This window comes from Peromyscus eremicus, chromosome 11, assembly GCF_949786415.1.
Source record: "Peromyscus eremicus chromosome 11, PerEre_H2_v1, whole genome shotgun sequence".
In the NCBI taxonomy this organism is placed as follows: Eukaryota; Metazoa; Chordata; class Mammalia; order Rodentia; family Cricetidae; genus Peromyscus; species Peromyscus eremicus.
Genome location: NC_081427.1, coordinates 3,488,798 through 3,513,769, shown reverse-complemented (window position 1 = coordinate 3,513,769; position 24,972 = coordinate 3,488,798). Strand labels below are relative to the sequence as shown.

The 24,972-nt window shown below is 43.2% G+C and overlaps 1 protein-coding gene across 1 annotated transcript; it reads right to left on the bottom strand.

Moving 5' to 3' along the window:
• Positions 1 to 3,595: 3,595 nt before the first annotated feature.
• LOC131921660 (myosin light polypeptide 6-like) lies at positions 3,596 to 4,178 on the bottom strand. Its single transcript, XM_059276388.1, has one exon. The coding sequence runs from the start codon at positions 4,145 to 4,147 to the stop codon at positions 3,692 to 3,694; it is 456 nt and encodes a 151-aa protein (XP_059132371.1). The 5' UTR covers positions 4,148 to 4,178; the 3' UTR covers positions 3,596 to 3,691.
• Between the last annotated feature and the right edge of the window lie 20,794 nt (positions 4,179 to 24,972).

Genomic DNA, 24,972 nt, shown 5'->3' with positions numbered 1-24,972 from the left:
TTGGGACATTCCATGATTTCTCAGTGGACATTCTGGAATTCCCAGGCAGGGGAGAGGCCGTGAAGCAGGACACAATAGGAGGCCTCTTCTCCCCACAAAGTGGCTCTGAGGTCACTTAAACTCAGTGCTTCTCAGTGTGCTCATGTCTCTCCTACAAGCACAGCGCTGGGGCCCTCCGCCTCCTCACCGTCTGTGTGAGGTCTGATTTCATGGTGTGCCTTCACTCCTGGGCTCAGCATTTCTTTTAAATATTTAAATTTTTACTGCAGCAAAGGTGAATTCCATATTCCTCTGCAGAGAGTATTACTTTTTGTGATCAGCTGGATTCCCAATTGGAACACCACATCACCCACATTAGGTGGATTATGGTTATGGTGAAGCCTGTAAGTCTCTGTGCTGTTTCTTTGTTCATTAATTTAGTTATTTGGCCTCCGGAAATAAGTTTTCTGATGTCTGTGAGAAGAGTTAAAAATGTCAAGACCGTGTCACAGGGTCTCACTGACATACTGCGTTTGCTGTCATTTTATAACACAAAGTATTGTAGCAAGGCAAGCTTGGGCAGGTGGCTATTTGGGGACAAGGCTCCTGATTTCTCAAGCATCCCAGAGAGTGTATGGAAGGGACACAGGGTCACTTATCTCAGGTGGTCAAGCCCCACAGCTCTTATTAGCTCTACCTGCTGAGTGCAAGCTTGCCTCACTCAACTGTGCTGGGTTCAGCTGTGGCTCTGGGGTTTACACTGAGACCCGCTGGGTCTCAAGCCCTGGGAGATTCGTGCTCCTACATTACCATGTATTTCTGACTTAGGTAATGTTTAAATGAGGTGTTAGACTTTAGAGCTGATACTGGATGATCAATAGTTTGGGGAGTCAATGTTGTGGGGGCTCATTCCAGATGGAATGAATACATTTAACATTCAAGAAGGACATGCATTAGGGGGTCCAAGTGTGGAATGGTATGGACTTAACATGTTTTCCCAATTTATGTATGTTAAAGCCCAATCCACTAATGTAACTATATAGGATATGTGAGCTGATGAAAGTTTATTGATATCCTGAGAATAGGTCATAAATACATGCAGGTGGAGCTATCATAGGATGAAACATAAGACCTTCCCCTCTTTCTGTACATGAGCTGAGCACACATTTAATAGTGGCCTTCTGAAAACCAGGACAGACACCCAAACCAGACACCACAACCCTGTTAGGCCTTTATCTGGGTCTTCTAGCTCAAGAAATATAAGTATTTAACAATATTGCAGCCATCTTTGATTCTTGGAAGCTCTACTCTCTACTGGTCTGTCAAGACCGTTCCACTGGAGAAGAGTGACACAAGTGTTACATAAGTAACCAACCACTCTCTGGTTGGATTTAATGCTCACTCCGCAACACAGAGCTCCTGCTTAGCACTGTTCACTGAGCCTGAACCCTATGACTGGCTAAGTCATATGCCCTAGGGGAGAATCTAATACAATTTTTCTGCTAAATGGACAGAGTCATAAACTACTCTTACGTTCTTGTCTTTATGCCGATGTATCAGTGAATCTTTCAACCCTCACCGGAGAAGCTTCTTTTTGCAGTAGATGGAGAATAATAGAGACACACAAGTAGCTAAAGTGTAGAGAATAAGAGTCTGTGAGTGCTCAGCTCTAAACGTCATGCCGATATCGAATCTCTCTTCCCCAAGGCTCCTGGATCAAGAGACAGTACAAAGATTGTAAGAGCCTAGGATCACTTATATTTCCAATGGAGCATTTGCTAGATGTTTGGACACAAGAAGACTGTTGCACACATGAGCTCATTGCAGCTAGGACTGCATATGCAGAAGACCTGCTCAGGACCCTGGTGTGGATGGGGAAGGGATTTACGAAACGATTGGCGGATAAGAAGCTACAGGCAATTGATGGCATCTGGAAAAGGGAAAGTAAGTTTTCCTCAGGAATCCAGCCCTCCAGAAGCTACCATGCTGAAGCTGATGGTCCACTGCTAATGAACATATATGCAGCACTAACTCAGAGGCCTCCTTCCTTCCTTCCTTCCTTCCTTCCTTCCTTCCTTCCTTCCTTTCTTCCTTCCTTCCTTTCTTCCTTCCTTCCTTCTTTCTTCCTTCCTTCCTTCTTTCCCTCCCTCCCTCTCTCTCTTCTTCTCTTTCTTCCTCTCTTCTTTTCTTTCTATGTATTTATTCATTGTTTTTACATCCCAACCAAAGTTTCTTCTCCTTCTCTTCTTCCAGTCTCCCCTTCCCCTCCCCTCCCCCACCCCCACTTGGGCTGTTTTCTGTGCGGATCATTTTTGTTCAGATGATGTGATCTACTGACCAGTGTGGGCAACTGAAGTCTCCCACTATCTGTGGATTTCTCCTTCTAGGTCTAAGGCTGTTTATATTATAAGCCTCACGCTGTTATGGGGAGTAGAAGGAGGTGGGGGAGGGAATGGGAGGAGAGGAGGGAGGGGAAACTGTGGTTGGTGTGTAAAATAAATAAAAAATTAGTAATAAAATGTATTTTTTTCATCCTTTCAAAAACCATCGCCATGAGGGTTCCTCTCTTCTGTCATGCCTGCATGTCCTCCCACCCCTGCTAAGCATCCTCTGTAAAGTGGCCTGGACTTTATAATTTCCCTGTCTCTGCCTATCTGGTAAGCTCTTTATTTATCCTTCATTTTTGAAGAATGGCATTGCTGAGCATGAAAATTCAGATTGTCTCTCTCTTTTTTTTTTTTGAGAAGCTGTAATTATGTCATTCCTTGTTCTTCTAGCCCACAGAATTTCTTCTGAAAAATCTGTTCTTAGTCTAAGGCAACTATTCTCAACCTGTGTGCCATGACCCTTTTGGGGGTCAAATGACCAGTCCAACTAAGACCATCAGAAAACACAAATATTTGCATTATGACCCATAACAGTATCAAAATTACAGTTATGAAGTAGCACTGAAAATAACTTTTTGGTTGAGGGTCACCATGACAAGAGGATCTGTATTAAAGGATCACAGCATTAGGAAGGTTGAGAAGCAACAGTCTAAAGAGGTGTCCTGGAATTTTCCTGGTTGCTTTTCTTCCAATGATTTAAGAGTCTTTCTTTGTTCCACACAGTTGGGTTGTAATATGTGACGGTGAAGAAGAGATCTTTTCAGATTCTGGTGACCTTGTCTATTAGAACTTCCACAAACCTCCTACGCATGGCACATGTATTTTTCTCAAGATGAGGTCATTTTGTTCTCATTTTGTGGAATTGTTTTCTATGCTATTGCCCTCTGTCTTCTTGCTTTCACATAGATAATAGTGATGTAGATATTTGCTCTTTTATTGTTCTCCCAAACATCTTCAATACTCTCTTATCTTTCTTACTTTTTTGTTTATGAATACTTGACTTCAAGCTCTAGTATTTCCTTATTTTACAGCAATTTTGATTGAGACTTTTTAACTGAAATTTTCATTTGACGTCTTGAGCTCTTCATTGAGAAGGTTTCCATTTGGTTCTTTTTCAAAGCATCTTGTTGACTTCCTCACTCACATTCTATAGTTTTCTTTCTTTCTTTTTTTTTTTTTTTAGAGCAAAGAGAGAAAATTTTATTGTGAAGGCAAACATCCAGAAGAGACCTGATGGGCAAGGTGCTGTGATAAGGGATCCTAGGAGGGGGCCACGGAGAAATCTCACACTGGGCAAGGCACAGGCTCAGGATCTGGAAATATCCTCAGCCATTCAGCACCATCCGGACAAGCTCTTCGTAGTTGATACAGCCATTGCTGTCCTCATGCCCCGCCATCAGCATCTCTACCTCCTCCTCCGTCATCTTCTCTCCCAGTGTGACAAGGATGGGATGGATTTCAGCACCCATGATGGTGCCGTTCCCTTCCTTGTCAAACACACAGAGGCCTTCAACATAGTCCTCATAGGTTCCCTGGTCCTTGTTCTTGGCCACAGTCTGCAACATGGACAGGAAGTGCTCGAAGTCCAGCACCTTCACGTTCATCTCATCACTCTTGGGGTTCCCCAGGACCTTGAGCACCTCGGCATTGGTAGGGTTCTGGCCCAAGGCCCTCATCACGTCCCCACACTGGCTGTACAGGATTTTGCCATCACCTGTTCGGTCAAACAGCTGGAATGCCTCCTTGAATTCTGCGGTCTGGTCCTCGGTGAAGTCACACATCTCGGCTGCTCGGCTCTGCAGGACCTTTTCCGACAGTCTCTGTAGTTTTCTTAATTTTATTTAGCCAAAAGCTTTTTAGATTCTATTGGTCTTTTAAAAATTATTATTTTTGTTTTCTTTGTGTGTTTTTTTCTCTGGACAGGGTCTTGCTGTGCAGAATATAAAGATTTAGAACTCACAGTTTTCTGGCTTCAGTTTCCCAAGTGCTGGGAGGATTATAGGTATACAGTATAACACTGCTCTCTTGAGTTTTTTTTTTCCCTTTATCTTCTCAATCTAAATTTCTTTCAGAATTGTTACCAGGTAACATTTTTTTTCTTGTTTCTCTTCCCCCTAGCTCTCATGTGTCTTGATACTTGCATATGGATGTGTCCACTACTTTTATGGGGTGGATTTTTTATTAAGTATCTTTGTCCCAAAGGTGTTTCCTGGGGTACCAATTTGTTATGCAACGTGGAGTTTCTTGTCATCTGGGCACCATAGTGTAGTCTCCCTATAGATTAACGAGTTTAAGCGCAAATCATAGTGTGTCAGGGTTGGGAGATCTACCGTCTGCTCATGTGTCCAGGAGGCTGTGATTCAGACATGCTCCATGAGGAAGCCACACAGTTTGGTGACTTCTGCAGTGGAGTTGGCGGCCTCTAAAGGTAACGAGTGTCTCCTCAAGCCTTTGTTAATAATGGCTTTGTTAATTAAAGGGTCTGTGGTACTGGTGGTGGCGGGGCGGTGAAATATATGCAGGATTTCTCCCCTAATTAGACAGTGGTACTGGCCGATGTGTGTCACAGGGAGAGTTCACAGCAGGAACCGCGGCATCGCCTGGGTGCACAGTCAGTAGGAGCTGCAGCATTATGTTATTCTTTGTCACTAAGTCCCTGAGGGAACAGGATTTTATGTCCCCCAGCTGCCATCCCTGAGGACACAGCAATATCTGGAAGTTTTCTCCTTCTTGGCTCTTTTCATCTCTGGTTCTTGCCAGGGATCAAGCAGGAGATGAAAGCCAACATGCTTTCAGGGCATCCCTGAACTGTACACACTTGGGCGGTGGCCAAAGCTTTTGTCCCCCTGACGTATGTAGCTGAAGCCAGCAGGAGATAGTGCACATAGAACATGGTTGGTGCCAGACAATGGTTTTCTGCAGGATCCTTCAGGTCAAGTGCCCCAGCGGCAAGGTGACAGTTGGTTTTCTGCATAGCTGAAGAGCATCCAGGACACACAAATGTGTGAAGAAATGGAGTTGTGTAGCTGGTACCCTGCCCTATCAGTAAGCCACTCATGTGCAGTGCTTGGTAGAGGGGTGGAGGGCAGTTATATGTGTTCCCTGATGACTAGGGAGTTGACGAGGGCAGCTGCTGAGATTTCCTACTTTCTGAGGAGGTGCCCTGTGGTGTGGGCTCCATAAGAATGTTCAGCACGTTCTTAGAGTTAGTTCAGTCACCCAACTGGGAAGCTCTTGACTCAAATATCTACTGCCTTTCTTAGCTTTCTCTCTGTGTTCCAGGCTTCTCTGCCAGTATGATTTTTTCAACCTGCCTACAAGCTTTCTTCACTGGAACTCTCATCTAAACCAATGAAAATTACAGGCATAGGAATATGTGCCCTAGTCTCAATTCTGCTGCTGTGGTAAAATATCCTGAAAAGAAAAATAAGGATTGAAAGGATCTATTTGACTTAAAACTCCAAGTTAGAGTCCATTAGTGCTTGGATATTAAATCCCAAATTTAAAACATCATGTCCTTAATAAGGAGCTGAGGTAAAATAAACAACCATACTGCCTACCTATTTACATATTAGCTTTCTTCATTTTCATGCTGTTTCAGGATCAGCCTCGGGAATGGTGCTGCCCACAGTGGACTGGGTCTTCCTATATCAATTAAGAACCTCACAAATGTGCCTACAAGCTGCCTGATTTAGATGACTTCTCAGCTAAGGTTATCTTCCCAGGTAATGCTAGGTTGTGGCATGTTGACATTTGAAAGTAACCATCACATTGTTGCAGTTTAGGAGGATGTCCCCTCCTAGCCCTAGTACCAACAGCATGAGGATGGGGTGAATGGAATCACCTTGTTAGTTTTGTAGATTCATTGAGGTTCTGTGAGATGGAGCCATTAGCTCATGGTTACAGTAAAAATGGAGCAACTGTTGAAAGTGGATAGAGTGAGTACCATTTCCTTACCTCCAAACTAGTTACTTAACGAGATAGATAAAAGTCACTTGCCTGTTGTCAGTAGAGTGCCAAAACATGGTTTGCAAATGAAAATTTAAGTAAGGTCCATGGTTGAAGGGTGATCTTTTAGACCTGAATTCATTTACAAGAAAGTAGACACTTACAAAAATAAAGGTGTGTGTGTGTGTGTGTGTGTGTGTGTGTGTGTGTGTGTGTGTGTGTAAAATAAATTGCTAGAAAAACATCCAAGGAACAGATAACTGGGCAAGGTCTTGCACGAGTTGCTAACCAATTTCTGGCCAATTGATCTTCATGCTCCCTGCTGTGCCCAGCTTGCCCTTGGAAAATGGAATTTTGAGTTCATGTTGGCACATGGCCACTTCACAATGTTGGCCCAAGTTTTCTTCTCTTTGATGTTTGAATTTCAGCATCATTGAGTGGTTTCCTAGCATATAAAAGCACATGAAAACTTCAGAGCACAAAATAATGAAAATAAAATCATTAAATCTGGCTCAGAATATATCCATTAAGAATTACTGAAATATACAAATAGATTTTATGGAGAATTTCTTAGAAAAGGGACCTGAGTGTTCAAAATCCCCCAAAGCTAAAACTACAAAATACAAACATACCCAGTAGCTGAGTGACCACACCTCCATTCATGTATCCACAGAGTTGTTAAGGCTGATGGGAGCCCAGAAGAAGATGCCTGTTTTCTTTCCCAGGTCCCTTTGGAGGTTGTGTCTTCTGAGGGAATCAGGTCTGTGAAATGCATGTTGAATCCATGCCCTTGCTGTGCCTGTTACTCCCCAGCACATGGGGCACCTGGATTCCATGAATACATGAAGTCTGCTATGATCTTCTAGAGCTGTGTCAGTCAAGGGGCCCAAGCCTGTCACTATTGTCTTGGTGACAGAATCATCAATGGTTGTCTAGGTAGCGTGGCAATGGAGCCTCACATGATGGTGTTATCAAAGGTCAGCCAGGGACCCAGTTGGCTTCTAGGTCTGCATGAACACCTTTGCTGCACATGGGAGCCCTGGCCATCAATAACCTGGATCAAACACTCTCTATATTTCAGTGAGAGGCATAGAAGTTCATGGATCAATATGGAAAGATCATCACTGGTAATTCATGAACACACTCATCCACTTCTGTCAGAGATCCTTCTGGACATTCAGGATTGCCAATTGGCTGTATTTTTCTGTCCAGAATGGACAACACATTGTTAGATGGCTTTAGATGTCTATTTGTGGGATCCTTGTTTTGCATCTTGGAAAGGCTAATTGATCTATAAGGTTCTTAATTGCCAAAGTGAAGACCATTGTATATCAAATGACTGAAAATTTGTACTATTTTTCTCTTAGCTTCCTCATATTTATCATTTTATAAGCCATGCTTATATTTATAAATATAGTTTCTTCATTTAATTTCCTAAGCTATAGTCAACTATATTTGTGGATATACTTTCACTGTGACAATGGCAGGAGCCAAGGTCCTGATTTTGGAGCCTTGTCAACCTGACATGTGTGACTATAAAACCACTGAGGATTGTCCAGGAGAGGGAGAGTCAGCTTTATCCAGTAACAATTTTTCTGGTGAGTCAGTCATGGTCTGCTGTGGGATGGTCTGTATGTCAAGTATGTTGTTGATTGGTCAGTAAATAAATCACTGATTGGCCATTGACTAGGCAGGAAGTATAGGCGGGACAAGGAAAAAAATTCTGGGAAATGGAAGGCTGAGAGGGAGACACTGCCAGCTGCCATCAGGACAAGAAAGATGTAAGGTACCGATAAGCCACAAGCCACGTGGCAAAATAAAGATTAATAGAAATGGGCTAAATATAAGCATAAGAGCTAGACAATAACAGGCCTGAGCTAATGGCCAAACAGTTTAAATAATGTAAGAATTTATATGTTTATTTTATAAATGGGCTCTGGGACTGGCGGGACTCGATGGCGGGAGCTGGAGAGAAATTCTCCAGCAACAAATGGCGCCCAACGTGGGGCAAGAGTTTCCACCTAAAAACTTTAAAAAAAGATTCTAAAACGGACATAAAAACAGCTTCCTAATTGTCTCTCTCAAATAAGCGGCAGCTGCCGGTTTGAGCTACTGGCGGGTTCCTAGCATGCACTCTCGACCTGCAGTATGATGAGAATGAGGCCTCTACAAATAGCACATTAAACTATGTGATGGATTTAGCCTTTGCTAGTACAAAACAAAAAAAGAGGTTTTTGGGCTACACGCTACTTTGGTAAAAATGTAGACCCACTATTTCTGAGAGTTACGGCTCCCAGAGCTGGCGGAAAGCGGACCACCGCCATGTTGGGAAGCTGAAGTGGGCGGAGCCAGCAGCCACTGCGCCATTTCAGGCTTAGCAGGCTACAGTTTAAAGCAATAGGCTCAAGCTAATATAAAAAAATAAGCCACGTAAAGATGGCTACCACACAGAGAATCTGGATTATGTTCTCTTTGATATTCGTAACTGCAAAAAAACATTTGATTATAAAAGCTGTTGAATTATGCCAAAATATATATTTTAAAGGTACCTTGACTTCAAAATTTAGATATAAGGATATATTGCTTTGGAAAAGAGTCTCTGCTTTTGTTTCCACAGAAAGCCAGAGACTATGGATTTGTTCCAGATTAAGATACATCAGGTTTGACCAGCCAAGACCCCCTGAAAGGTCTCCAATGACACCATGGCCCAGATGATTCAACCAGAATGGTTTCAAAGCAACTGGCTCAGACGATACAGCCTCATGGACTACTCCATGATCCTAAAATTTTCTTCATGTCCCCATAAGATACAGCGCCCCACTCCAGCAGGAAGTAGTAAGAGAAGCTACGCCCAAATTCCCAAATATACCAAGCTGGCTTTAGAGATGGAATTGGCTCACTCCCTCTCTAAACCCAGACATATTGCTCAAAAAAAAAAAAAAATGGTTAAGAGATTCTTATGTCCCAAATCAGAAGAGCCCTCTGATATGGGACAGACAAAAACCAATATTTTTATTTAAATCAGGTTGATTATAAATACAATCTCTTTCTAAAGAAAAAAAGGGGATAGTTTAGATATGATAGGATGAAAGGGTAGATTAATGAACCTACTTTTAAAGAATAACAACTTGTTTAAAATGTTTTACATTGCTATAGATTTTAGTTTATTGATACAAATTTAAACTTAATTTTGTTATACTATATATATATTTCTATTCTTATTTGAGATATTATGTTTATGTAACTCATTTAAAATTGTAATGGATAATTAAAAAATAGATTAATAGTTAATCATCTATGATAATATTTGTAGCCATATTAATTAAGTCTTCTAGATATACATAGATATATTTCAGATAGATAGATAGTCTTCAAACACTTCAAAGACCTACAGAATATGGCATTTAAAATGTTTTAAAAATTTAGACTTTTTGGACAATGAGACATGTCTGCTCCTGACAACACCAATTTACTTCAGAGAGGAGGATGGGCATCGAAGACACTCCATATGGAGTTTATCTTCACCTTGACAAAAATAGCCATTTGGGCAAGAAACTGTTCTTGCCTAGACTGCTTGATCAACTGGACATACAGGACCCATAAAAAGATGACCACTGAACTTTGCTTGACAAAATGGTCCTTCAGGTTCCTGCTTTGCAGAGAAAACTGCCAGACATTCTACAGGACACAGAGAAAAATAAATAAAAGACTCTAGGCCTATGGGCTAAAGACAGATGCCCCAACTTTACAAGAGAACTTTGGATGACTGTCCAGGCTGCCAGCTGTCTCTGTCTACCCTACAAGACTCCTAAAAGTTACTTATATCCTTCTCCATTTCTCAGATAATAATATATCCTTCTGAGGTCTTTGATATGGTTAAAGACTAGATACTTACAATTTTCCTTAGTTATAATAAAAGATAAGTTAGATATAAAACCTTAAACTTACAAATATAAGATAGATAGGATCTCTTCTTTAATATTATAACTATAATTCTTGCTTGATAATTATTTTGTTATATGTAATTTTACTATGTTAAAATTAAAACCTTCCTTTTTAAGAAAAGAAAAGGGGAAGTGCTGTGGGATGGTCTGTATGTCAAGTATGTTGCTGATTGGTCAGTAAATAAATCACTGATTGGCCATTGGCTAGGCAGGAAGTATAGGCGGGACAAGGAAAAAAATTCTGGGAAATGGAAGGCTGAGAGGGAGACACTGCCAGCTGCCATCAGGACAAGAAAGATGTAAGGTACCGATAAGCCACAAGCCACATGGCAAAATAAAGATTAATAGAAATGGGCTAAATATAAGCATAAGAGCTAGACAATAACAGGCCTGAGCTAATGGCCAAACAGTTTAAATAATGTAAGAATTTATATGTTTATTTTATAAATGGGCTCTGGGACTGGCGGGACTCGATGGCGGGAGCTGGAGAGAAATTCTCCAGCAACAATGGTCCAGTGGATATCTTCATACCCAGGGTCACACAGGAAGGCCTCAAAAACTTCCATGGGTCACAATACAAGCAGACATAAAACTGTGAGGTGGGATGTGGAGAAGAGGGAGAGTTGAGATAGGAGGGGGATAAGAGAAGGTGGAAGGCAGGTATGATCAGATTGTGTTATAAACATTGGACATGTCAAACAACACACTTAACTATACAAAAATACAGATTAAATTGTGCTTCTGAAGAACTTGTGAGATGGTTCAATGAGCAAAAGGCTCCTGATGTCAAATTTGATGACTTGAGTTCAATTCCAAGGATCCACATGATGGAAGAAGAGAATCAACTTCCACTCAAAAATATACCTCAGGCTAGACAGATGACTCAACAGTTAAAAAGGTAACCAGAGGCTTTTCTTTGTCTCACCCCATCCTGCAGCCTGGTACAATGTGGCCTTGTTGGAGTAGATGACGTCTTATTGGAAGAAGTGTGTCACTGTGAAGGCGGGCTTTGAGGTCTCATATAGGCTCAAGCCATGTTCAGTGAGTCAATCTACTTCCTGTTGCTTACATATCAACATATTCCTTCTCCAGCACCATGTCTGCCTGTGCTCTGCCATGCTCCCTTCTATCATGGTAATGGACTACATCTGAAACTGTAAGCCCCATCTCAATTAAATGTTTTCCTTTATAAGAAAAAAAAATGGTCCTTTAGGCTCCTACTTCACAGAGGAAACTGCGAGCCATTGGCCAAACAGCTTTATTTATCAACCAATGAGAGCAACACACATATTCACACCATACAGAAAGACATCCCACAGCATTAAAATACATATTACCCTTGCAGAGGACCTGAATTTGGTTCCCAACATCCACACCAGGCAGCTGACAACCTGTAGTCAGCTCTAGAAAGGGCACAACAGTTCTAGTCTCCAGAATCCATTGCATTCACATCTACACACCCACCCACAAACACATACACATATTTTAAAAAATATGCTTCCTACTATGAATGAAACTTCGCACACAGGAATCTGTCACCACAGAAAACTCCAATGAGAAGCTGAGCATGTAGGGGCCATGAATGAAGCCACAGCTGACTTTGGGTAGGATGCCATGATAACCTTGGTCTGACAGTGCTTACAGGAAATTAGCATGGGCAAATTCTGAGGCATGGTGTTAATGGTTCAATTTAGTTCGGGAATGTTTCAAAGCTATGAAAAACAGTGGACAGTGAAATTGTGGCTCAGAATTCATAATGCACAAGCTGAATGACCAGTTCCTTACAGCATTACCTACTATGACCCGAATGGAACAAGAGTTAACATCTTTGGGCCTCATTGTCACATCTGTAAAAAATGTAACTGAGAAAATAACTTTACCAAACATTTAATTCCTTTAACGAAAAGAGTTCATGAGATTCAATGATCTTCACATGCCTGCCATGATGAGAATTGTCCAGGGTAATGACTGTATTAAAAGGCTCAGGATTCAGATAGAGGCCATCTAAAGCCCTAAGACAAGGGAATACATCTGGTGTCTTCAGAGAAGAGAAAGCCGTGTGGCTCAGGGGTTCCCCATGTTTAAAACTATGGCCCTTGTATCACTGGTGAACTGATAGGAATGTATACCTGAAGAATGGCTCCTCACAGTGCTGTGGGATGGTCTTTCTGTATGCTGTGAATATATGTTGCTCCCACTGGTTAATAAATAAAGCTGCTTTGGCCTATGGTAAGGCAGGATAAGAGCCAGGGGGAAATCCAAGCAGAGAGAGAGAGAGAGAAGAAGGGCAGAGTCAGAGCAGATGCCATCCAGCTGCCTAAGGAACAAGGTGCCAGCAGATGGGTAACACCATGGCCATGTGACAAAACATAGATTAATAGAAATGAGTTAATTTAAGATGTAAGAGCTAGCTAGCAAAAAAGCCTGAGCCATAGGCCAAACACTTCGTAATTAATAACAAGCCTCTGTGTGTTTATTTGGGGCCAAGCAGCTGTGGGTCACAGGAAAACTTGCAGCTACATCACAGGGTGCTGTGCTGGTTATCCATTTTAAGATGAGCTTTTGGAATGAGACACTGATTTGGACAGAAGCAGTGGTAGGAAGGCAGATTTTGGTGCAAGATTAAGAGTGTTATTTATATGGATATAATAATGTATCTGATATCAGGTAACTAGAAAGTAGTGCTGGTTTACGTTGGAAGTGACACAGAAATAAATGAAGATTTTGTATTTATGTTAAATGCTAAGGCAGTAAGAACTTTAATCATCTTCTCATGTCATAAGAAGCAACATGGCCAAGAAAAAAAATGTATATTTTCCACTTGCAGGTATCCTTCCATCCTAAATAACAGGAGCCTCATTTTTAATTCCTTGTGCATGTAGACACCTCAAATAAATACTACATTCCTCCATCTCCCCCAAAGCTTGTTAAGGTCAGGAGGAAAAGTTCTATCAGGCAGAATGTCTACCTTCATGTGATATCCATCTTTGAGGGAGGAATGTGGTTTCTCATTTCACATTCTTTTTTCATGCTGTCTGAAGGATGATTAGAAGGGACAATGAAGTAGTTGGTATGCTCCAAGGATCATGGTCAAGTCAGAGAGCAGGGATCTCTGAAAACCCAGATACATGCACACACTGGTGCTGTGGAATAGTACTTCTGTACCCTGTGAAGATTTGTTGCTCTCATTGTTAATGAAGAGCCGCTAGGCAGGACTTTGGGACAAAAAGAGACCATGGTGAAGAAGGAGGGCAGAGTCACCAGCCAGGTGCGGAGGACACATGATGTCTTTCACTGTCTGTTGCCTTGACAGAGTGGTTGGTTTGAACATCTGCTGCTTTACTCAGCATCTTTATGCTACAGCCAATTCCTACTATACGGGAGCATTAGGAATTAAATATGCAAGCTCTGCTTTGAAATCTACAAATGTGTGATCCCTTTGTCATGGGATGGTTTTTCCTTTCTTTTTTCTATTTTTGTGTGTATATGTTATATACATGTGTATGTATGTATGCATTTTGTATCTGTGTGGATGTGGAAGCCTGGGCTGATGTCAGGAAAATCCTCCATGCTTTTCCATCTTAGTCATTGATGCTGGGTCTCTCAACCTCAGGGATCACTAATGCGTTTAGTCCTGCTACCCAGCTTGATCTGGATATCCCTGGTCTCTGAGGTTGCGGTTACAGGCAGGCAACCACATCCACCTGGCATTCACATGGGTGTGTGGGGGTGGGGGTTCTGGCCTTCACACCTGCACAGCAAGTGCTTTAATTGTGGAGACATCTCCTCAGTCCCTGATGAAGACTGTAGTGCTGTCTACAGGGTGACGTCATCCAGTGTATGAGAAGGAAAGTATGTGGCACAGCACACTGACGTTGGCTTCTCGTGGCCCTTAAGCACAGACCTTATTTAAAAAAAAGGAGCCTCCTACCTTAGCCATAGCTGACTTGTTTGGTTCAAGAACATTAGGACACTCAAGAGAAGGGTACTACCCAAAGCGGGGTTAATCATTTGCTCATTCCGTGAGTTATTTCCAACCCCAAGTGGTGTTTCCACTGTTCCATTGACCACCCTGTCATTTAGTAACTGTAGGTTTGCACAAAGCACACACTGGTACCTCTAATGCCTCTAGGGCCTCCCACATGGATCACGCTGGAAATGCAGCTCTGCTCAGCTGATAGATGATGACCTCATCCCTGCGGAGTGAACACTGGGACTGCCGGGGAGGTGGCTGGCTCATCACTGAGAATTGTAATGGAGGCCTCTGAGCAAGCCAGCTCCTGTGCAGCCAACCTGGCAGGGAGCTGCTGATGGGGTGGGAGGGCAGGGCTATTATGGCTTTGTCTGGAGAGGTACAGCTGAACCTCTGCAGTCAAATATTTTGTGTGGCGACAGGAAGAGATATGCAGAGGCAGAACATGCTTCCCACATCCACTCAGTGTTGTTGTTTTTTTAGGGGGCAATACTGGGGTCTCTTGGACAGCTGAGTAGCTGCAGTATATCAGTTTATAAGTCCCCAAAGTATGGCAATACTGAAAATGTTTTAGTGTTTGTTCAAAATCAAAATTTTCAAGCAAACCAGTGGGTGACATCTTTCTTCCTAAATAATAGGAGACCTGTTTTTAATTCTTTGTGCATGCAGCTACCTCAAATAAAGACTATATTCTTCAGTTTCCCCCTAAGCTTGTTATGGCCAAGAGAACAGTTTTATCAGGTATAACTTGAGATGCAGTACGTCTACCTTCATGTGATACTTGTCTGTGGTTTCTGCCTTCCTTCCTGCTGTCTGAAGGATGGTTGGGATGGACAACGGAATAGTAGGTGTGTGCCAAAGATCACAGCAATGAAAACCCAGGAGGATGATCAGGGTCAGGCAGATGACTTGACAGTGACCTCCACACTAACTCCTTCAGGTGGCCAGCCATGCTCTGTGTGCATGGCTGCAGACTCCTACTCATAGGGCCATGCCAGCAGCACTCCAGCATCCCACCTGGGGACAGTGACGCTGCCCATGGCTCTGGAAGACACAACTTCAGGCTGGAGAAATCTGTTTCATCAAGCTTCAGAGAAGGGTGCTGTTCTGTTTCCACTCTGAAAAATCTGCTGGTGGGTCCTGCTGTGGAAGGGAGTAGACACCAGCAGTGGGAGAAGCCAGGGAATCCAAAGACTCTCAAGGTTGCCACACTGCTCCACAGGCAGAGGCATCCTTTGGTGATTAACTCCTAGGGAATAGCTGTAGTGATTTGAATGTGAAATGTCCCCCATAGGCTCATGTGATTGCACACTTGGTCCCCAGCTGGTACTGCTGTGTGGAAAGGGTGAGAAACCCCTAGGAAACAGAGCCTGGCTCTAGCAAGGTCCCTGCAGTGGACTCTGAGGCTTTATAACTCAGTATTATTTCCTGTTCACTCTCTGCTTCCATAGTACAGATGTACTTCGGCAGGCAGCCTCTTGTGCCTGCCTCCAAGCTTTCCCTGGCTGCTGCCATGTCTCCCCTGCCATGATGGACCATATCCCTGTGGAATTATAAGATAGAATGAACCATTTCTCTCTCAAGCTGATTTTGTTGTGGGTATTTTTATCACAGCAATGAGGAAACAGCTCAGACAAGAGCTGAGCTCCACTTACTAACTCTCATGGCTCCTCCCGACCGGCCCCCTGAAACTCTGTCAACATCACATGGCTGTGATTTACCTTCACAGGAACGTTAGGTCAAGGACACAGGAAAATATGGCACCAAGCTTGGCTTGACAGTTCCCCCTGGTCCCGGAACCTTGGCTCACCAGGCCTCCCTCTGTAGTCTAGCTTATTCAGTTGATTTGACTGACCACGCACGTGGAGGTTGCTCTTACTGTGGCTGTCCCCTGACCACTGTGCATCGATAAAGCAGTGTCTTTTGAAGAATAACTTGTGGAGGTCTGATCTCCCACAGCCTTCCTGGTGACTTTCCATTCTCTAATGTGTCTGCCCACTGGCTTTCTGAGAATGGTCACTTGCCCTGCAGGGGATCATGACAGGGAGATGCAGGCTTCTTGTTGCTGCTTATGTTTTTGCAAATGAATTGTTGTGCCAAACATATGGCTCAAACTTGCTATTTTATTTATATATTTAATTTTTTACTAAGAAACGAGGAAATGTGAAGTGTAGCTAGAGTTTTCCTGCCTGGCCCATAGTCAGGACAAATCTCTGACACCCGCCAGTCCCACAGCTGCTCAGACCCAACCAAGTAAACACAGAGGCTTATATTGGTTACAAACTGTATGGCCATGGCAGGTTTCTTGCTAACTGTTCTTACAGCTTAAATTAATCCATTTCCATTAATCTATACCTTGCCACATGGCTTGTGGCTTACCGGCATCTTTACATGCTGTTTCTCATCGTGGCAGCTGGCAGTGTCTCTCTGACTCAGCCTTCCACTTCCCACCTTTATTCTCCTCCTTGTCCCGCCTATACTTCCTGCCTAGCCAATGGCCAATCAGTGCTTTATTTATTGACCAATCAGCAACACATTTGCCATACAGACCATCCCACAGCAGTGAAGGAATCACCACACTGACAGTCTGGCTTCCTTTCAGTGAAACAAATAATATGACTTTATTTGCCAATCAAAATATCAACAGTCACCAGCTTGTGTTTCAGACTTGCACACTTATTTTGGGAAAACATTGCTTTCTTCTGGGGAAGGCCCGTCTTGTTTCTGGGGAATGTTCTGGGTTGCCTAGGAGTGACTTGAGAGTGAATGATGGTCACTTAGTTCATGGGACACAAGTCATAGACGGTGTGTGATGCTCATGCTGTGCTGTTCCTGGGATGCCCTTGTGTTTAGTGGTCCGTGTGAATGTGCTTCGGCGTGTGCCCACTTTTGTTTGAATTTCCTACGCCTTGTTGAGTTTGTTTATCTTGGATTTAAAAAATCTTTGGTGAATTTGAACTTCATGACCAGTATCCAAGTTCCCCCTCAAAGAATCTTTAGACCCTCCCGGGGACTCCTGGGAGTAATTTCTTGATTAACACAATTTGTGATCAAATAAATTCCAGAAATGCATGGTTAGACCAACCAGGTGGGCTCCCTGGAACAAAGGTCCAAGCCCTTCTCCTACTGAATGATGGAAGGAAAGCCCAGCATCGGGCAGCATCTTGTTCACTGGCCAGAGAACAGCTCCCCTGGGAGACCCAGGGGATTCATACCTGCTAAATTGTCCTTTGGGAAATGCTGTGCTAGATTGGGGTTGCAGGGCAAAGGCTTCTTCCTGCTGTTCCAACACCAGGTGTCATGGTAAGGGATAGCTGGCAAATTAAAAAACTCAGTAAAAAACTGACATTGTGTATTTGCATCACAGACGTTCAGATGCACGGAGGATGTGCTTAGGAGACCAGAACCTGCTCTCCACTCAGCATGTCACTGACAAATTCTTTCATGTTGCTAGTCTTGGCAATTTAAAAGTCCAAGAACACTAGAAGAGTCTCTGCAAGCATGATGTGGGTCCCACAGCTCATAGCGGTGGTCAGCAAAGTGTACATTGAAATCTAGATTTTTTTTCTTATGATGTTGAGACATAACATATACCTTACAGAAAAGAAGGAGGAGAAGGAAGAGAAATAACTGGATGGTGTACCTTAGCTTTAGTATGCTCCAAGACCTAGTTATTTGCTTACAGATTCTGTTCATTTACAGCCTTATCCCTCAGTCATAAGATGGAACACCACAAAAACCCCTTAACAGGGACCAGGGAAACATTGCATAGATACAGCCACACGATGGCTATGAGTGATGAAAGGCTGTTCCGTGCCATGGTGTCAATAAACCTCAAAGTCTTACACTTCAACAGGAAACCAGTCACAGAAAAACGTTTTTATTCTGTTTACATGGAAGTATCTGGAGAGGTAAATTTACAAATCCAAAAAGCAGGTCAGCTGGTAGAGGATGAGAGAGGAGCAACTGCTTAGCGTGTACGGGGTCTCCTTCACAGGGCAGAAAACAATGTTCTACTCAGAGTGACGCACTGCAGGGAATGTATGAGGTGACACCGGGCTGTGCGGGTACAGCTTCATGCCTTTTATCTCAGCATAAGCAAACCGGCAGAAACAGATGAAGTCCACAGACATTCGTTATTTTTTGTTACTCAAGGAAGAGCACATTTTGCAAAGATAGCGTTTATTCAGTGTCTTGTAATTTTATTTTTTCAACATTATTTTTAACCTTATTTCATTTCAACTAAAAAGCAATATGTATATATATATGTGTGTGTGTGTGTGTGTTTTGTAGTCTTATCTATATGAAAGTATATATAACATATATTACATATAATTATATATTATTGTACACACATATATGTGTACAAACACACATGCTTATAGCATCTCCAAATCATTAATTCCAATTCAGTCATGAAAAATCATCCAGCAGATCTAAGCTGAAGGACATCCAGAAGCCTGTCTGGCCATCATGCCCCAGAACTCTCAAGTTGGAGGGAACCCTGAGAAGCTTTTGTAGATGGGGAGATGAGAGAGGCAAGACCAAACACAGCATAAAGAATGGTAGCGTGGGTCTCACATCATGGGCTGCCACTCAGAAAGCCACTGTGGTACCTGGATTCCATCCTGAGATGAAGGTGGGAAGTGGCAAGTTGGTGAAATCCCAGGAATGTGTAATTTAGACACCGTGTCCTTCCCGCTTTCTTCTCCTTATCAATGTTACTTTTTAGAGGGTCTATGTCAATTTTAAGGTAGCATACAAAGAGACAGGCTTGATTATGATGTTTTCATATGTATGCCGTTTCACTTTTCATACCAATTTCCTACTTAATACGTCACTACACATGTGCAGACTGGTTACATGGTGCGGGGTGGGGGGGGGATCTTGGTTCAAAGGAGACGAGTCTCCTTGAATGTCTTTGTAACTCTAAAATCTAACACTCTCCCCAAATGAACATGTGAAACTCAGGAAAGAATGAGATGGAGACAGATTTGTTTGTTTGTCTGCCTGTTCGCTTTGTCATTGGATGGAACCAGGGCCTCACACACGCTGAGCGAGTTCTTCCACTGAGTTATGGCCTCGGCCCCCAACATTCTTTTAAAGTCTGTTTCAAAATTGAAATGCTAAATGTGAATGAATCAACTAGAATATCAAGTGTTCTTTTTAATGCACTTTTTAAACGTGGGCTACAAAATAGTGGGGTTAGTTGTGATGTTCTTGTTCGGATGTATCCTATATATACAGTCCTGCTCTCCAAAATGGCTTAGTTTGCTTAACATGATGGTGTCCAGTTCTAGCCATTGTCCTGAAAATGGCACCATCTTTCACTGCTTAATAAAGCTCCTTTGTGTACATAGACCACTCTTTAGGCATTAAACTAGTATCCATACACAGAAGACGCAAACTAGATCCCTATCTCTCACCTTGTACAAAAGTCTGTTTAAAGTGGACCAAAATCCTTAACATAAAATCAAGTGATTCCATCTAAAGTTAATAGAAATTGGATGCTTCTATCCACTTCAGTTTAATTGGTTATTCACATGTAGGCTAAAATGGAGGAAATTCGTACCCTAGTCCTTCCTTGGCTGTGTGCCCAGACAAAGATAATTAATCCCTCAGGGCTTCAGTCTCCTCAGAAAAGCAAGGTACCTCAGCTTGTGCCGCGCTGACAAAATGCCACATGTGGATGAAACAAGGGGAGTTCATTTTCTCACAGTTCTAAAATCTGAGACCAGCGCGAGAACAGTGAGGCTAGTGAGGGCCTTCACTATTACCTACTCCCTGCAAAATACCTCTGTAACAGTTTGGGGTGTGTGGATGCCCAGAGGAGCTGGCTCTTCCTACAGCTTAGCCTGTGTGCCCTGAAGCCCCAGGGCTGAGAAGCGATTTTTGCATTACCAGGAAGTGCTTTGGTATTATCCCCAGTCTTTAAGAGAGCAGAGGGGTAAGGTGCAGATTCATTAATAGTGGTGATAATAAAGGAAGCAGCCAAGCAGCTGCAGATGTCATCAGGGCCCCTGGCTTATGCTCTGAGAGGCCCCAGTTTCATGTCTAGCAGACCCCTTGGTGGGCATCCCTGTGGTCCTCAAGACATCTGCAGAAGGGCTGGCAGGAGGCACCTGCCTCATATGTATATATATATATATATATATATATATATATATATATATATATGTATATACATACATATATATATAAAGCAAGAATCTCCCCCACCTCCCATCACCATAGGGACAGCTTCCCTGTCCATCCAGGCAGCCTTTCTGAGTCAGGATGGGAACACTGAACAGTCCAGCAAGGGCCCAGGGCCCAATGGGAAAAGAAGCATGGGGTATGAGGAGGTGGAGAGAGTCCCAGGGTGCTATCTGGAGGCAGCAGAGTTTCTGAGGGTAATATTAAGACCGTGTTTGATGGTTTACAAAGTGGTCATGTGGTCTGGGATTCCATTGGAATATTCTGCTAACAAAAGCTTAGGCTGGCCCCATTGTTCTGGATAAAGGGAAAGAGACAGTGTGTGACTTGTGGAGGACATGGTTTAATTTAAAGTGGTGCTGAGATTTGATGACATTACTTCCATGTGTTTGTAAAAGAGACTTACAAGCAGCATGGACAGAGAGGGATGGTGGAGGAGCAAAGAGAAGAATACCCACAGGTAGGGAGCACGGCCGTGGGCTATGACCTTGGCCATTCCGACGTGGGACCTGAGCTTCAAGCCCTGCAGCCATCTCAGGAAGATAATTGTGTGTCCTGGGAACTCTGGGTGGGGTTTCGGAGTATTTCGGGTGCAACAGCTGGCCGGAGAGTAATTGTTTCTGCGGCGTATAGCTCTCGGTTCTCTCTCGTTGACAGTGTTATTTCCCTTGGACACTTGCTATAAAGTGAAAGGTCCGGGATTTGTTCAAGTAGCAAGTAGACAGCTGAGGAAAGAGGGAATGGTAAACAGCAGTGATTTCACTCACTTCCAGGTTCATATATCTTAACTTAATGCTAAAATCAAACAGCTTCAGAAAGAGAACTACTGCAGATCTGGAGAAGGAATTAGAGGAGAACATTCAGTGGCTGATGACGATGGATAGAGAAAGATCAAGAAGAAAGTTCTGGAATCTACTCACCTTTACACATGAGTACAGAAGAGAAGGTTATTCTCTTAATGGAAAGTGGACTGTTAAGATTTGTGATTCTGGGGACAAACATCATTCAAGAAAAAAAAAAAAAACTACAAACAGGGTTTAAACATCTTTGCCAGCCAAGTGTTCACTTAGAGAAATGTGCCTGTAGACAGGAGGTCACAATGCAAGCTCTGTGTGGCACCCCAGCCCTGTTCTGGTTCTAGGGCAGCTTCCGCTGGGAGACCCAGGAGATAGTGAGGTCGGTGTCTACCCTTGAAAGGGGCTTCCTTGCCCTTGGTGAAATTCCTTTCCTCTCAAAGGCCACTGTCCTCAAGGACAATTTGCTTCTCTTGGTTCATTGTCAGGGGAAGTCTCTACTCCAGGCATTCTGGTTACACTGGCAGTTGCCAAGAACAGTCAATGGAGTGGCATCTCCAGACTGCTGTCCTCTCTTGGAAGGCACAGGGTAGTGTTGCATCAGGCTGGGGGTGCCTCAGATTCATCTTCCTCCCACACTGGATATTAGTGGTCTTGACTACAGCTTCTGCCACATCGCTCACCTGAGAGTCTTCTGGAGGCAACCGGTTTAGGATCTGTAGCTGCATCTACTGAATTTTCCCAAGTCTTGTTCTGTGAGATCTTTCTCAGATTGCTCCCTTCTAATAAAACTCTTGGAGCTTGTCTGCAGGCATAGATGTGACCTCACCCTCCACCACAGGGTCAAAAGGTCTTCTGAGACTCCATCCTGAGGGAAAGCACGGCAGGTGAACGGGAGCCCTTGGTTGTTAGCGCACGCACAGCTCCAGCAAAGGCTCTGTGGGAATCTTAGAGCTTTGCGTTATGGGGCAAGTGGCACCTTAATGGGAAGAGTATGCAATATGTTGTGAATGCATTTAGAGACTCTATTTTTAATAAAAAAAAAAAAGTGTAGTGTGAAGCATGAGAGTTTCCATCCTAAAGCACTGCTGGTTTCTGAGCATGCCTGAATAAGTGCTTCAAGGGCTGGAGCGCCGCCTGTTCCTGTGCAAGGTCCTGCAAAGGTACGTATTCTGCTCAGCATCCTTGTGAAGACAGGAGCAGAGGAGAGACACTCAAATGACTTCAGGGATGTGCTCACACATTTGGTTTTCATTTTCTTGAGTTATGTAATTATCAGTTATGTAAACTGAAAATTTTCATCAACTTAGAAAGTCAAAGGCTGTTTTACACCATCCCTTCAAATACTTACGGCATTCTGAACACCACTGTGTTTTGTAGAACAGGCTAGCCCAGGACTGAGAATATGAGGCCAGGATGCAGTTTTTGAGACCTCCCAATTCCTTCTCCAGAGTGAGGGCTGTGATAAAGTGGGAAGATAAAAATCAGCAGGTCAGCTGGAAGGAGCAGCTGTGACTGCAGTCAGACTTTCTTTGGACCACCATCTCCCAAATACTGACACAGAAACTTATTAAGGATGAAAGTTTGGCCTTAGCTTAGGCTTGTTCCTAACCAGCTCTTACAACTTAAATTAACCTGTTTATGTTCATCTACATTCTGTCACATGGCTCTTTACATCCAATTTCTTCAATATCTCTCTAGTGAATGTCCACCTCTCTGATTCCTTCCTCGAGTTCCTATCTCTGCCTGGAAGTCCTACCTATCCTCTCCTACCTAGCTATTGGGCATTCAGCTCTTTATAAAACCAGTCAGAAGGTGCTTCAACGGAGACACATTTTCAGTGTACAAAGAGAGTATCCCACAACGTATGACCTGGGGTTTGCACCATGCTCTGTGAAGCAGGTGAGCTGGCAGTCTCCTCAGAGATGTTTGCAAGCTCACTGTCTGCCGCTGAGCCTGAATCTCCCTGGTGTTACCTAATCCCTTTTGCATGACTGTGGCCCCCTCATCTTCCACTTGAGGATGTTTATGGTTCTTTTCTGTTGGAATCTTTCCTTAGAAAATGGCGCTTTTAGTAAACTCCTCTACCAAGATGCAAACCCAGGTGCACTCGATGCATCTGTGTGGGCTCTGGGAAGGTATTTGATGATGAGTCTGAGAGCGTGTCCTCAGATGGAAGCAGGGATGCTGTTCTCACTGGCCTCCATATTTCACTTATCCAGAGGAGAATCCTGTATTGAAGTTGGTCCCCCACATAACCCCAAAGGAAACTCTGAATTCTCCCTTTCCAGAGTACTCCCAAAACTTCCCAAGGATCTTATGCTGCTCTGAATAGTCTCAAACCCCAGGAACGGGTGCAGCAAGACTCTTCCCCCCAGTGGGTCATCTACACTGTCTGATGACTTATCTCCAAGAACCTTGTTTGTTTTGAGGCAGGAATGGAATGCAGGGAACTGCAATATCATTGCTGGGTAAACACTTGATTTTTTTTTCTCCCTGTAAATCTTTAACGTTTTCTTATATATTCTGGGGGCAACTGAGTGCAAAGTCCCAGAGCCAGCTTTTGGGACTCTGTGTGCACCCGACCCCCACACCATTTTGTATTTTTCTTTAGAAGCTGGCATTACTGAGACATGTTCATTTAATTCCAGAGCCTGAGATGAGGCAGGAGTCCTGTTGAATGATGTCTGGTTACTCACTAATTTCAGTCAAATACAAATAATGGGTAGTAAGTTCAAGGCCAAAACCAGAGATAACTTCCTGAAGAGCTGGCCATTTCCTAGTGCACAGCTAGTCATTCACACACTTTAAAAGTGCTGTGTTTCAAGGTAGTCTGTAAAAACTGTCACGACAGCAGGTAACTCACGTAGAAGTTACTACACAGGGCTGGGGTTCTGATGCCTCGCAGACAGAAATTTATCTGACTTGGATGGGGGACAGGTGAGACATGTCACATGGTCATCGGAGCCATCCTAGCTGAAGCCAAGGTTAGTAGAAGAGGAAGATGTCCTTGAGGAGACTGGGATAACCCATGTCAGGGAGTGGTGGGACACCCTGGAGTGCAGCAACTTTGGAAGATGTCGAATCTGTCTAATCAGCATCTGGGTTGGTGCTTTTTAATTTCTTTTCTGTTGTTGCTGTTGATAACTCTTACCTTTTTCTCTTTGCTTTCTTGCTGTAAGTTTCAATACTTTGTATCCTAACATTCTCCCCCTGTCCCAATGCTCAATTCTCTCTCAATTCTCTTTGAATGACGCATGGGAGGCACTGGACTTTTATGTTTGAAAACTTCTCAACCTCTGATGCTTGGGCTAATTATGACCCCTTTGTTCTTCCCTTCATCATCACACCAGAGCTACTGCTGAGAGTTCATTGGTCTCTCCCCCCATCTCTGGCGCCTCTTAGTTTCTCTTGTCTTTGAAAGTTCTTGTTATACAAGCATGAAGACCTGAGTTTTGGTTTTCCACAATGCACTTAACATCAGGTGAACATGTGCACACACATATACACAAATAAATACAATAAAATAACAGAAGTAATTAATGATGCTTTTTGACAGATAGTAGAGTTAAAACAAAAATGATGTTTCCCTCCTTCCTTCTTCCCTCTCTTCCTTCATTTCCTTTTGAATTTTAACAATATTTCTCAACCTGATGATAATATCCACAGGATAATATACAGCCCTTCTCTTCCAGGACTGCAGGGTCCCCAGCATCAGAGGTGAGGCTCATCACAAGTCTAGGAATCTCAGT